The sequence below is a fragment of the Cornus florida genome, unplaced genomic scaffold (assembly GCF_030987335.1).
Source record: "Cornus florida cultivar Cherokee Brave unplaced genomic scaffold, ASM3098733v1 CherokeeBrave_3.0.0_Hap2_Chr08, whole genome shotgun sequence".
NCBI lineage: Eukaryota > Viridiplantae > Streptophyta > Magnoliopsida > Cornales > Cornaceae > Cornus > Cornus florida.
Genome location: NW_026775578.1, coordinates 80,193,808 through 80,209,254, shown reverse-complemented (window position 1 = coordinate 80,209,254; position 15,447 = coordinate 80,193,808). Strand labels below are relative to the sequence as shown.

General features: G+C 38.3%; 1 protein-coding gene across 1 annotated transcript in view; it reads right to left on the bottom strand.

Annotated features, from left to right (window-relative positions):
• Positions 1 to 15,015, bottom strand: part of LOC132268185 (protein EXPORTIN 1A-like) — a 105,018-nt gene extending 90,003 nt beyond the window's left edge. The window contains exons 1-11 of the mRNA XM_059768968.1: positions 14,735 to 15,015; positions 13,083 to 13,199; positions 2,778 to 2,870; positions 2,582 to 2,653; positions 2,177 to 2,284; positions 2,016 to 2,098; positions 796 to 934; positions 603 to 671; positions 427 to 504; positions 205 to 267; positions 76 to 120 (exon numbers count right to left, since the gene is read on the bottom strand). Coding sequence (XP_059624951.1) covers positions 76 to 120; positions 205 to 267; positions 427 to 504; positions 603 to 671; positions 796 to 934; positions 2,016 to 2,098; positions 2,177 to 2,284; positions 2,582 to 2,653; positions 2,778 to 2,870; positions 13,083 to 13,199; positions 14,735 to 14,833 — 966 coding nt within the window. The 5' untranslated portion in view covers positions 14,834 to 15,015. The remainder of the gene's footprint in view (positions 1 to 75; positions 121 to 204; positions 268 to 426; positions 505 to 602; positions 672 to 795; positions 935 to 2,015; positions 2,099 to 2,176; positions 2,285 to 2,581; positions 2,654 to 2,777; positions 2,871 to 13,082; positions 13,200 to 14,734) is intronic.
• Positions 15,016 to 15,447: the final 432 nt, after the last annotated feature.

Here is a 15,447-nt window from a genome sequence, read left to right as displayed (position 1 = left end):
TATTTGGTTAAAAACGTAGTTGGTTAGGGTCATGATTGATACAAAAATAATAGTGCTACCAAGAGAGGAACTCGCCTTGTAAAATGAGGTGAAAAACAAAGCCAGGTTCTGAATAAATGCCTGAAGAAAAACCCACACAAACGTCCTCAGTTTACACAAGTACATTAAACACTAAATAGTATAATATGTACAAAAAACATTCACCTGTTCCTCATTAGAACCATGAGCATAAGCCTCGGGGATGTTTGTATTGAGTGGGAGGATTGCCTAAAAAACGGCAAAATCACCCCAAATTCAACAAAATAAACAACATTCATAAGAAAAACAGAAATGAAATTATTAATTGACTCATCTATAAAATACCATATAGTATGTACAGTAAGTTCTCTAAGCAAAACTGCTATTTAGTACATTATCCTCTCATACCTGCAGTTGCACCATGAATATGTTATACATTTTAACATACTGCATGTTATAAAAATCCCCAAAATTAAGAGCTGCAACCTGCAAACATCAAGACATGAAAGACAAGCGTTCAAGGAACTTAGGAACAAAAAGCAACATCCAGATTTATAACTAGCTAAAATGGAAAAAGGGTATACCTCGGTTAAACACTGGAGGGTGAGATTCCGATACGACGGCACATGGAAAAAGTTTAGGAGTGTTTCTAGCTGTCAGACAAATGAAAAAAAGCACATTAATAAAGCAAATATTAGCTGCCATATAGAAATACAAGTTCACAACAATATTCTTCCATTAAAGTTGATGCCAACAATGCAAAAATTATGTACAAACCAATGGAGATTCAAAGATATAACCCAGAGGAATCCATGATAGAAAAGCATGTAATGTGGCTAGCGTAGCCCTCATAAGCTCATTCCTTTGAGACGCTGATAGAACATAGAGGCATAATTCATGAATGAGTTGAAACTCACTGCAAATAGACAAAACAAATTTCTAAGCAAGATAAACATACACTAAATATTCTATTAAGTGGGATATTAGAAGCAGAACAAAGAGAAATGATAAACTAAGAACTTGCATAGAGCAATTATGACTTCAAAATTCGCCATAAAAATTAGACTGCTGCCTGAGAAATGGTATTTACACGAGCAACTCTACAACAGTTAAGGCTGGCAGTAGAGGTTGTTTGCAAAGAGGTCTTCAGCGTTGAGCCTTCAAAGCTTCAAACTATACTCGGTGGTGGATCCTCAGTCAATGCTCTTTTTTGTATAGCGACAACCTCTTTAGATCTAACATGAGACATGAGAGGATGGATCATAGACGCTGTACTTTATTCAAATGTTGTCTTGGGTACACATTTGGGTCTTCTTTGCCTAAAGGTAAGGGGGTATGGAAGAGCTGCTTTCCTGTTGGACTGCAACCGGAAACAAGCCCTCCATAACCCCATGTAACTTTTCCTCTTACGTGAAGCCCAGATTCTTCTTGGACCTGTTTCTTGACTCTTTTTTGTTAGAACAGTGGTATAGCTTTTTGTCTCTATTGTATTGGTGGTCTTGGGGTTTTTTTGGATAATGTTTACAGCCTGAGTATGCTCCTTACACTTGGTAAAGAAGCTTTTAGCATTTGTTAAAATATACTCACTCTTACTTACCCCAAAAAAAAAGAGAATGACTTCCAAAAATCCAAAGGTCAAGGAAAGCTTGATATTCACAACCAAAACTAGTGGTATAACAAGCAATAATGATATCATGAAAAGAATAGTGAGTACTGAACAACTGATCAAAAACTTTAGGAGATAGCTCTGTAGGGCAAAATGAACATTAGATACTTCCAGAAGAAAAGAAACGAGAGACCCATGATCAGAAAAAAATCCAAAAATAGGAACATCTCCCGCGTGTTCACTAGCAGATAAATGACATAGGCCACATTTCCAGTACAACTGCTCAAAGCCATAGCTAAGCAGTTGCCAAAACTTAAGGGAGCGACAGTCAGATCTCAGGAGAGCATTGGAAAGTAATCCCCAGGAAAACCAAGGTTATTGACATAATTACCTGTTCAATGATTGTTTAAGCTCTTTGATCTTCTGTTGAGTCATTTCGCCCCTTGAGAAATCAAAAACCTCTTCACTTAGAAGCTGAGAAGTGACAGTTTGTGTCATCCAAAATGCCTAGGATTAAATTATAAAGAAGAAAAAAATTGAAAACATTCTTACTTTCAATATGACCATGCAATTCTCGCAAATTGTTTCATTAGTTTTTGCTGCTGCAACAAGATCAGGAATGAAGCTTCGCCATTTGGCAGGCCACTCATGTTTCAAAATCTACATGTAATTAGACAAAAATTAAAGTAAGACTTGATGCAATAGGATCCGAAGATTATTTAACAGATAGAGCAAATCATCAAAGCTAATTGCATAGAATGATAGACAGAAACCTATAAATATTATAAAGGCAAACATTACCAAGTAAATACCTCCAAAAAGCTTAAAATATAAACATGAAAGTTTTACTAAATTAAGAGAGCAACCAAAGTTACACTTTCAACATTTTAGAAAATATTACGAAATCAGACTCGCTAAACAATGAACTATTATTTAAAACGAGAAAGTAGGATTTACCTGAACCAATATAATGTTAAGTTTGTTGACATACAGCCTTTCCCGCCGAAAAGATATTTCATCACTAGATAGCTAGGCAAGAGAGATCAAAGGTGAAAAGTAATTTAGTGATGACCAAATCCAATATGGACACGGAAGAAAAATATGAATTTGCAATATAGAAGAGTCTGTGAAAGAATAACTATAGAACTAATACCTTAACAATGACTTCAGAAATATAGTTTTTCATCCCATCTCGTTGTTCAACAGGCAAAGCATTCCACCTGTACTTGATTACACCTTCCAGAACCTGAATACAAAAATCACATAAAATGATCCTTCACATCAGCAGCTCAAGAAGAAAATAGAAAGAGCAGTGATGTTTCACTTCAAGTTAAATAGCTAGAGTGCCACAGATTCTCTAGAAGCATCAAATCAACCATAAAATAAAATAACAAGTTAAACCCCCATGTCCTTGAATAAGCCCATGCGGAAAAATGTACTCTCACAATCAATTCTCAGTTAAACAAACTGCATCAAATATCTACAGAAGATTCCCAAAGAAAAAGAAATTAAAAAAATTTATTTGAGGCAATAAAATTATGCCAATACCTGAAGGTCTGAACAATACTTTTTGTCTAGCCGGTAGAACATATTTCAGGCAAAATGAAAAGCACAATGCAACAAGTCTCTATGCCACTAGACAACCCCTGTCCACCTCATAATTAGAGGAGTTAATCATTTAGTTAGGGGGAGCACAGTCATGGGGAAATGAAATTGGAATTTGGAACATTGAATTTTTTTGCCGGATGGAAGGTCTTCAATTAAGGGTGCATAAAAGAGGTTCAGAATATAATACATTTCATCAATTCTACAATAAAAGAAAGGAAAGAAGAGACATACCTTCTTTTTTCATTCCCATTATAAAAAATGGAAACAAAATTAATAAGAAATAGAAATTAGGTACGAATTGTCTTAGCTTGCCGTCATGTTAGAGATTAAACCGACTCTCTTCAGCTAAAAATGCTCCTCCTTAGAGGGGAAAGGATTGAGGAGGGTTTCCAAAAGTCCACAATCGCCACCCAAGGGGACTTTTCCCCTCGCACCAAACGAATTTGAAGTTCAAAAACTATCTTTGAGCTCCCACTAGACAACCCCTCCATGCCTCAAGAGCACTCCTCAAAGAGAGGGGCATAACCCACTGAACCCTGAAGATGCCTAGAAGCATATCCCATCAATCTCTAGCCATCGGGCAATGAAGAAGAAGATAGTCCACCCCATCTACTCTTCCATCTTGCACTTGAAGCACCGGTTCATGAGGATCAGCCCCTCCTCCTCAAGTTATCTGTTGTAAGGATTCAGCCCAAAACCACTGCCATCTTCAAGGGGGCCTTAGTGCGCCACACAGCCTTCGGTGGAAAAGGAAGTGTCTCTGTGCGCACTATTCTCAAATAAAAGGAACGCACCCCGAATCTACCCTGAGAAGAGGGAAACCAAATCCACTCATACCTTGAAATGCCTCACGAATTGTACATCCCGTGTCAACCTTCCACTATCAAGACGGTAGCAGTCGGTAATCATGACATGCCTCTTCGTCACAATCCTAAAGAGCCTCGGGTGGGTGCAGGCTAGAGAGCAATCCCCGCACCAAACATCCTCCCAAAACTAAATACTCCAGCCATTTTGAATCTAAAATGAATATGCTTTCAAAACTCATCCCTACCCTTCCGAATGGATTTCTAAACTCCAACTCCCACCGAACCCCGCACCCCTAAGGAACACCACCCGCCCCTTTCCTCCCCAAACTTCGAACATGTAACCCTCCTCCAAATATCACTCCTCTCCACCTCAAATCTCCACAACCACCCAGCAAGGCTTTCTTGAAGGGAGTGAGTCTCCTAATCCCCAAACCCCCCTCCTGAATAGGCATGCACACCTAATCTCAACTCAAGAGGTGATATTTGAACTCCCCTTATAGCCTATTGATCATGATACATCACTAACATGTAGGGGTGGGCCGGGTGGCAATACTTGACACGACACACTAACACGATTCAAACACGATACGGAATAAGTGGGTTTGGATTTGACATTATCGTGTTCGGGTCATAATCATGTCGTCCCAAATTGACACGCTAATTAAATGTGTCGTGTTCTATTTAACCCACCTACCATTGTAACCCGACTAGATCATTTTAACTAAACATGCCGTGTTGGTGTTAGAAATGACCCATTTAACTTAATGTGTCGTGGACATGTTACAAATGGCCCATTTAACAAAATGAGTTGGATAAACGTGTCGTGTTTGTGTTGGTTTGACCCTAATAGTATGAAATATGATATTTTAATTAAACGCGCTAGTTATGTCGTGTCATGTTAGGTCTTGACAAATTTATTAACCCGGTTATATGTGTTGTGTCGTGTTACAATATAATAATCATGTTGTGTTCATGTCAAGATTTTTGACACAAGTAATAATTGTTTCGTGCTCGTGTCGACCTAGGATACCCATGTCCGATCGAACACTACATGAAGATGATACGCCAACACAAATTGCCACCCCTACTAACATGCCCATATGAGATTCGGTGAGTTATCCACAATCTAAAATCCAATCAAAAAATAAGACCTCTTAAATAAAATATGGTACCACTACAAATAGATTTTATCATCCGCAAATATTCAATTAATAATACATGCAAATGCACCATCTTGAACACCTTCAAGAATCACTACAAATTGCATCACAAGCTTGACCCCATGAGAACAAATCAATTGATAAATAGAAACAAAATAAATCATATTATAAGAGAGAAAATGAGGGGGGGGGGGGGGGGGGGGAACTAAGGCAACTGTGAAGAGTCTCAGAGTGAGGAGCACAATAACTGACTCGGTCATCTTCTTCCACATCATGCCCCTATTGTAAATCAAACAATTTTGCTAATTGGTTAAAAAAAAAAAGGGCAAACCCAATGCGCGAGGCTCAAGCCATTGCGGGGTATGGGAGGGTCAGATGTATGTAGTCTTACCTCCACATGCGGAAAGGCTATCTTCGTGTTTCAAACCCGTGACCTCCGAGTCACAATGGTGCAACCTTATTGTTAGCCAATTTTGCTAATTGGTTGATCCACAATAAATGACTTGCCCCTTCCCAGTCCAAGCAAAACACACCACCTCGGTAAACAGCAAAAGAATCTATTGCCTTAATATCAATTGTTCAATATTTGTCTCAAACTCCTATATCAAGAAATTATTGTTGCGATTCACTTGGGCTTGAAAAAAATTTATTCTTTGTCCAGCAAAAAAACTTGGATGTCTGGTTTCACAAATAGGTGACTAAGTGATTAGTCAAGACTCGCAAGAAAGATCAATTTGTAAGGGCCTTGCATACACACAAGTGGGACACAAAGCCAATACTTGGAAATATATATATATATATAGTAATGCTATCGTGAGAACCCTCTCATGACAAGAGGCATAAACTTTATTTATTTAACCATGAGATTGAGACAGTCTTTTAAGATGTGTGAAAAATCAAATGAGTTACTTAATAAATCTTTCAATTCATTGGTTAGACAAGGAGAGCTCACCATGAGACGGCTCTAATGATAGCATTACACTACATATATAAATCAATTTTTAGAGTTGGGTTTACTTATCCACAAAAAATAAAAATTAGAGTTGGGGTCATTTTGTAAATAACCAATACTTGTAAACAATTATAATGCGTTTAGTGTGCAGGAATGGAATGCCCATTCCAACCATTCCTTTGTTTGGTATGCAATTTAAAGTGGAATGGTCATTCCATTGGAATGAAAATTCATTCTTGGAAATGAAAATCCATTCAACAACTAAACCTATGGATTGGCCATTCCAATCCTAAGAAAAGGAAAGAAAAAAAAAAGAAAAAAAAATTAAATCAACTTCTCAAAAAACCCTCATGTTTGAAGTCCAAAAACCACCACTATCTCCCACCACAACCTCCACCGACTTCCACCGCTACCACCACCGCCGCCATCGAGTTCCACCACCTCCCACCGCTTTCCAGCATCGTCGCCGCCATCGCTTTTCATCACCGCCACCACCTTCCACCACAGCCATCGCCTTTCACCGCCGCAGCCTTCCACTACCACCGTCACTGCCTTCCACCGCCGCCGCCACCGTCACTGCCTTCCGCCGCCGCCGCCACCTTTCAACACCACCACCACCACTGCCTTCCACCACTGCCACCGCTTTCCACCACCATCACCACTTTCCACCACCGCCACTACCATCGCTTTCCACCATCGCCACCACCACCACCGTCACCGCCTTTCACCACCACCACTGCCTTCCACCACCGCCACATCCACTGCTTTCCACCACCACCGTCACCGCCTTCCACCACTGTCACCTACACCACTATTTTCTTCCACCTCCACCACCACACTACTGACACCGCTTTCCACCAACACCACTGCCGCCTTCCACCACCACTGCCGCTTTCCAACACCACCACCTACACCACTACCGCTTTCCACCTCCACCACCATCCACCACCGCCACTGCCACCATTTATTTTTAAAAAAATTATACTAGAATGTCATTTTGTTAATTTAATTTATTTGTTAATAAAAGGGATATTTTGGAGAACTCGATTTGAAATTTATTCCATTCTAAATCTTTAATTGGTCCAACCAAACACTAGAATGGCTATTATCATTCCATTCCTACACATTTCATATTTACAACCAAACAATAGAATGAGAATGACCATTCCATTCCATTCCCATTTTCATTCCATTCCCACTTGCATTCAATTCCATTCCTGCACACCAAACGCAGCATTATATATATCAATGTTTGGGCTTCTCTGTAAGAATAAATCCCCACCCTCTCTCTCTCTCTCTCTCTCTCTCTCTCGTAATGTAATTGCAACAATTACAATTGACACATATCAACTAACTAACAAGATTTTAGATAAAGATTAACAATAATTCAAAAAGTTATTTGCAAGGCCTACTCAACCCCCCTCCGGTTCTAATTAATTGCATGCTCTCTGACGTGTTAGAACCTTGAGTCACTATAATTATCACATTCCATCCGCACTACAAAAAAAAATAATAGTAATAAAAGATATATAAAAAATAAAAAATTACTTATCAAATATATATGTATACTATGGAAAAAATAAATAAATAAATAAATATATATATATAATAAAATAAATAAAAACCTACGTTGAGCACATTATAAAGACTATAGTTTCTCATTTCTCAAAGAAGGACGACGCATCTCATGCATCTCAACCATGCAATTTTCTTTTCTTTTCCCTAAATAACCATGCAATTTTCTATACCCCATACAGACAGATTAACACATCTCAATCCCATATTAACTAAAACTAGAATCTACATATTGTCCTATACAATTTTTTTTTTGATAATTAAGTATTCAAAGGCGTGCCACCTGCTGTTTGCTGATGATCGACTGACTGTGATTAATGCTAATGTCTCTTCTGCAAAAAGGCTCAAAGAGGTGCTAGAGGACTTTCAGAAGGTATCTGAATTGAAGGCAAACGCTTCCAAATCTAGAATTTTCAAGCTGTGAGAAGCAGGAGAAGATTCAGAAGCATCTTTGGGTTTGATGAAGGCCAATTTCCAATTAAGTACATTGGGCTGCCCTTAAGTGCTCCGGGACTTAAGAGGGTGAACTGCACAGCTCTGGTGGATAAGGTGCATGCCAAAATTATGTCTCTCCATCTGCTCTCTCTCTTTCAATAAACCTTTCACATGGTATCAGAGCATCAGTCCTACCATTGTCGTTGCTATCGAACTGCAAGGGTGTGATTGCAGAGGCTACAGAGTTTCCATCCGTGAAGATTCATCGGTTCTTTCGCTGGATTTTTCCGTTGACGACTACCAATCTGTTCTCTATTGTAGAAGACTCAGTTTCTTTTTTTTTCCTCTTTTTCTGTGTGTTGATTGCTAGGTGGTGGTGTTCTTGCTGTCAGCCATCTCACAACCGCAACTACCAATCTGTTTGGCTACAGGAGTAAGGTAGCCCAAACCAGTTCTACTGGAACCCGGTTTCTTCGGTGACCCGGTTCAGGTTCAAACCAATTCTCCAACCCGATTTGAGATCCAATCCGATTTGTGATCCGGCCCGACACGGTTCTGCTCTAAATTTTCTTACCTTCTCTGGTGAAGCAAAAACTGATCTTCTCCTTCTTCCATTGTTTGTTTTTTTGAAAAAAAAAAAAAAAAAACTTGGGAGTCAATGTCTGTGCAGCTTCCTTCATCTCGGGAGTTTTTTTTTTGGTTCAGCATTCCTCCATGTCAGAAACAATTTCCCCACTGTCTGCACCTACAGAAATTAAGAACCCCATTCCACCTACTGATCAAGTAGGATTACAAATTACGACTATTAAGTTGAACAATTCCAATTACTTACTGTGGGCACAAGCTGTGCAAATTTCCTTGGGTGCTCGACGCAAATTAAAAATTATTCTCAATGATCTTCCACCTAAAACTGACAAAGGGTATGCTAATTTGGAAACTGAGAACTATACAGTTATGTCATGGCTCTGGAATAGCATGAAACACTCTATTGCAACAGATTTCATGTTCGTCAACACTGCAAAAGAAATCTGGGATGCAGTTAACGAAACATATTCTATGGATACGAATGTATCCCGCATTTATTCTTTATACGAGAAGATGTTTCATTCCCGCCAATCTGGTCAACGCATTGGGGACTATTACAGTACCTTCAAAGGGCTGTTAGATGAGTTAAATCAATACCATCCCCTGACTACTATCCTTGAAATTCTCAAGCGATAGCGTGAGGAATTTTGTGCTTCTATTTTCCTTACTGGTTTAGATCCTAACGGACCTAACCTAACCTTCAGGAGTATACGGGACCAGATTCTTGCCAGTGATGGAGATCTCCTGTCTTTGGGGAACATTTATGCTCGATTACTTCGTGTTTCTAAATCACCATCTGCCAAATTCGCTGGGAAAGACAATTCAGCCATGGTGATCCCTTCTGTTACTACTCCTCCTCGAGGACGTGGTAATTTCAGTAGCAATCACGAAAATGGTGGTCATGATAGAGGTCGCGATCGCCGTGGTCATGGACCCTCTGCTGCTCGCTATTGTACCCATTGTCATGGTACCAATCATACCATTGACACCTGTTGGGATCTTCATAGAAAACCCACATGGGCACATCAAGCAGTTACCTCCTCTGACATTGCCGCTTCTCAGTCCTCTATTGGCCAAGACCACTTAGCTTACCCTGCTCCTGTATCGAGACCAACTTCATCTACTAGTGATAGTGTAACACTATCCCGAGCCGAGTTCAGTGCCTTGGTCAATCAGGCACAACACAAGTCTCCAGCTGTTGTTGCTACTTTTGCTCCATCAGGTAATATTGCATGTTTTTCAAAAATAAAGTCTCCATCCTCTCCTAGGGTACTCAATTCTAGGGCATCCACCCATCTCACGGGTAATGAATCTTTATTTTCTCACTTGCACAAATCCAATTCCACATCCTTTGTTACTTTGGCTGATGGTAGAACTCATCCTATTATTGGTCAAGGGACAATTAAGCCAACTGCTTCCATTTCATTATCTTCTGTGCAATTGGTTCCTCAATTTCCTTTTAATTTATTATCTGTTAGTAAAATAACTCAAGCTCTTAACTATTCTGTGACCTTGTATCCCTCCTTTTGTGTCTTTCAGGACCTCAAGACGAAGGAAACAATTGGCGGTGGCATTGAACAAAATGGCCTGTATTACTTGGATTATGAGTCATCCACTCGTGGTGTGGCTCTCCATTCCAGAGTTTCTGCTCACCAATGGCATTATCGATTGGGTCATCCCTCCTTGAAATACTTGAAGTCTACACTACTATTTCTCGAGTCGATGTCCACTTTAGAATGCGAGTCATGTCAATTAGGCAAGCATCACAGAGTTTCCTTTTCCCCCCGTATCAATAATCGTAGGTCTTCTCTTTTTGAATTGGTCCATACCAATATATGGGGTCCTGTTCGTCACCCCAGTCTCTCTGGTTGTTCCTATTTTGTTACTTTTGTTGATGATTTTTCAAGAATGACATGGTTGTTTTTAATGAGAGATCGTTTTGAGCTTCTTTATGTATTTCAATCTTTTTATAAAGAAATTGAGGTCCAATTTGGATGTGCTTTAAAAACTTTACAATCTGATAATGCTATGGAATATGTCAAAGGTGCTATTTCTGAATTTTGTGATTCTCATGGTATTTTGCACCAAACTTCTTGTTCTTATACTCCTCAACAAAATAGCATAGAAAAACGAAAAAATGGGCATTTAATTGAAATAGCTCGAACCTTATTGATCCATATGCATCTTCCCAACGAATTTTGGGGAGATGTTTTAAATGCTTGCTATTTAATTAATTATATGCCATCTTCTATTCTTAATTGGCAGTCTCCTCATTTTATTGTTTTTCCCGATCGTCCATTGTTTGCACTTTCCCCTCATGTTTTTGGTTGTGTGCGCTTTGCTCATGTGCTACGTCCACATACTGATAAACTATCTCCTCGTGCAATTAAATGTGTATTTATTGGCTACTCTTGCACTCAAAAGGGATATAAATGTTGGGATCCTAGCATTCGTTGCTCTTTGTATGGATGGATGTGACCTTTTTTTAGGACACTCCGTACTTCTCTTCACGTGGTTTGTCATTACCTCTTGATTTTTTGTTTCTACTACCTGTTGTGTCTACCTCCACCAAGTTTGTCACACCACCAACACTTTAAGTGTATAGTCAACATCCACGAGAAGCCTCCCACCAATTGTCTACTTCTCTTGAGGCTCCTCCTCCTACTAATGATTTCCCTATTGCCTTACGCAAAAGTACTCGATCTTGTATTACTGCACATCTTATGTCTAACTTTGTGTCATATAATCATGTTTCACCCTCTTTATCTTGTTTATATGGAGCACCCACCTGGGTTTGTTGCTCAGGGGGAGTATCGTCACACTATTTGTCACCTTAAGGACTTGTATGAATTGAAACAATCTCCACGGGCTTGGTTTGGAAAATTTTATAAGGCAGCATTGGAATTTGGTCTTAGCAGATGCCAGACGGATCATTCGATATTTCACCAGCGCACTATAGCAGGCTTCATTTTTCTTGCAGTGTATGTTGATGATATTGTGATCACAAGTGATGACTCTGACGGAGTTGTTGAGTTGAAGTTGTTTTTGCAAAATCGGTTCCACACTAAAGACTTGGGTAAACTTAGTATTTCTTGGGTATTGAAGTTGCTAAATTCAAGAAAAGTATAAGTTTATCTCAATGAAAATATGTGTTAGACTTTTAGAAGAAATGGGTATGTTAGGTGGTCGTCCGGTTGACTCTCCTATGGATCCAAACACAACTTTTGTCAGATGCAGGTGATTTATTTGATGATCCTAGCAGATATCGATGTCTTGTTGGGAAATAAATTTATCTCACTATCACTGATTGATATCTCATATGCAGTTAGTGTCGTAAGTATGTTCATGGGAGCTCCTAGGATGCCACATTGGAATGCGGTTCTTCGGATTATTCGATACCTCAAGCAAGCTGCAGTTTTAGGTTATTATATAAACTGAATGCTGACTGGGTTGGTTCTCCCTTGGGTAAGAGATCTACTACAGGCTATTACACACTTGTAGGTGGAAATCTTGTTACATGGAGAAGTAAAAAGCAAACAATGGTACACGGTGTAGCGCTAAAGCAGAGTGCAGGGCGATGGCCCATACCTCTAGTGAGTTAACATGGATACAACATTTTCTTAAGGAACTTAGGTTAATAGCCAAGACTCCTATCCATTGTTCTGTGATAACCAAGCAACTGTTCACATTGCATCCAATCCTGTATTTCATGAAAGAACCAAGCATATTGAAGTTGATTGTCACTTCATTCAAGAGAAAATATTGAGTGGGAACATTTCTAGTCCATTTCTGAAGTCTGAAGATCAATTAGCTGATATGGTTACTAAGGCTCTTGGTCATAATCGGTTAAAGGCGATTTGTTCCAAGTTGGGATTATATGATATATATTCTCCAACTTGAGGGAGAGTGTTAGAACATTTATATGTGTGGCCATTATGCAATTAGGCCTTTCTTATGTTTGTATATAAGCACTTTTATGTTTAGGGTTGATATATATGAAAACTGAGGCTACGCCTCCTCCATCTGCTCTCTCTCTTTCAAAAAATCTTTCACACAAGCAAGTGTGAAGTGTCTTGTCAAATTTTAGGCTCAAATTTTATGCAGTTAAACTAATGAAATCTACAACAACAACTACTAACAAATTAACTAATGAAATCTACAACAGCAACTACTAACAAATTTTGCAAGTTGTGAAAATATGATTACCAAATTGTAAAACGAATCATACCATCTTTCCTATTAGCAAAATTCTTCAACCTAAAGGATTGCATTGCATTTAATCTTAATATACTGCTTAGAATGCAAATTCATAATATGTTATGGATATTATAACTGACCTGCAAGGCAAAAAATTTAGTGTTCAAGTTCTGTGCGTTTGATAGAATGTGAACCACTTGAAGCCACATATCCGGATTATTCTGCAACTCCCTCAAGATATTATCTGCCGCAGTCCTCTGTAGCATGGATATTAAAGGGGAAAAGAGGAAGCAATAAAAAGTTAGTTCTGTAGTTGATGGTTACAACTTCAATTATATCAACTTTTAGGGCAAGGGAAAGGAGATAGGCACAACTAAATTGAACTTTTTTTTTTGTAACTAAAATTTCATTAAAGAGCTCAAAAGGGGAGCACATTCCAAAAACAACTCTAAACTGATGGTTTAAATCCGGTATTTTCATCCTTTTTATTGCACGCACAAGATTTCCCATTTACTTTACGCAATGATCGCAATTTTAGTTTACAAATCACTGAAAAACACAACACCGGTTCAAGTGTTTATCTCATATTCTTTGAAGTTCTTGTTTCCAAAACACACACACACAAAACACCAGCCTGCAATCACTAGTAAGCCAAATGGCTTGCCTCACCATTATATATTTCTGCATAAGGTTTCAGCTTTTCTTTTCCTGCCCATTATCTCACAACCAAACAAAAATATTTATCGACTCAAATTCAAGCAACAAATTCAACAACTACCATTTTGTCCCATGTATTCTTATTTTAACAACAAAGATGCTGCTTTATTTTATTTTTTTTGGCCTAACATGCTGGAAATCTAGCTCAGAATAACCATTCATGGCACTATATAAACAAGACAGTGTCATGTGTAGACAATGCAAAAATAATTGTGAATTACAAACCCCTATGGAATTAAGCTTGAAATAACTATGACTATCATAAAAATCCCAGTACGACTATTCACTTGTTTGGGTTAAATTCTCTCGTATTATTTTTTCCTGGTTCAAGTTAGGAGCAGTTTCATAATATCAATTTTCACTTTTCAAACACTGTTCCTTTGATTTCTCATTGATCAAACAGATGCCAAATGGAAACACAATAGTAATTTGAAGTAGCACATTTTATACATTATAGTGCAGGCATTGACTACTGATAATTCAGTCCTATAAACCAGAGGAGGGATTGTTCCAAGTATGAACATTTCACTTTTCAAACTATTTCTTCAGTATAACAGGGCAAAGAACAATAGAAGTTTTCCTTCGTTATGATCAAGACACTGAAACCTGCCTGGTTCCCAAGAAAATACGCCCCTAATATTAAAACCAACCCTAATGGTCCCATTACGTTCAGTACAGTGACCGCACATGTTTGGAACTCGGATTATTCAAAATTATAAATTTCTGCCTGCATTTCACATTAATTAGACAGAGGAAATATGTATAAAACATATGTATTTTGTTTGCAAGTACAAATATATATATATATACACACACACACACACATATATAGTCTGAATATATATATATATATATATATATATATATATATATATATACATTTCACATCAATTAGACAGAGGAAATATGTATAAAACATATGTATTTTGTTTGCAAGTACAAATATATATATATATACACACACACACACACATATATAGTCTGAATATATATATATATATATATATATATATATATATATATATATAATATAGAGAGAGAGGGAAGGAAAGAATGAGATAGAGGATAGTCTGACCTCCTCTTTAGATCCGGTGCCATAGAAAGCAGCGACTGTGGCGTCGAGCAAGCTAACGTCGATCGGCTGACTCAAGTCCCTGAGTTTCTCCGCCGCCATGAGGGATCAAAAGCTCTGGTAAACCCTAAAAAATCAAAGCGCAGTTCTAAAAACTGAAAAACGGACTTCAAAACCTAGTTCGTAGTGTTCAATATAGAGAGAGAAAAGATAGCTTCAAAATGAAGCAGAAGGTAGAGAGAGACAGACAGACGCTTTGAATTTCCTTTTATTTTTGGGGGTAAATAAACACACTTTGAAATTGTTTCTTTTCGGCGGCCATTCCCTCCTAAATAGTTTGGTGTGTAGTACAATATACCGAGGAAGAGTGTATACATTGGGCAATTACACTAACCCACTTCTAAATAGGAAAAATGATATAAACCTCCCTTATATTTTAAACAATTACACTCAACTCAACCTAGTTTGCACTTCTGTAACAACTCAACCCCGCAACCCCGCCTACAGTCTTAGTAAAACATGATGTCATCAAACTAAAATTTTAAATAAACAACTTTGCCCTTATAAAAGTTGTGAAGACATATTTGCCCTCTATTAACTTCTAATTTTCTTTTATTAACAATGAATTATTTCTTTTTCTAAAACACACTTCCCTCTCTATAAAAAGCACACACTCTCTCTCTCTCTTCCCTCCACCACTACCAACAATACCCGTG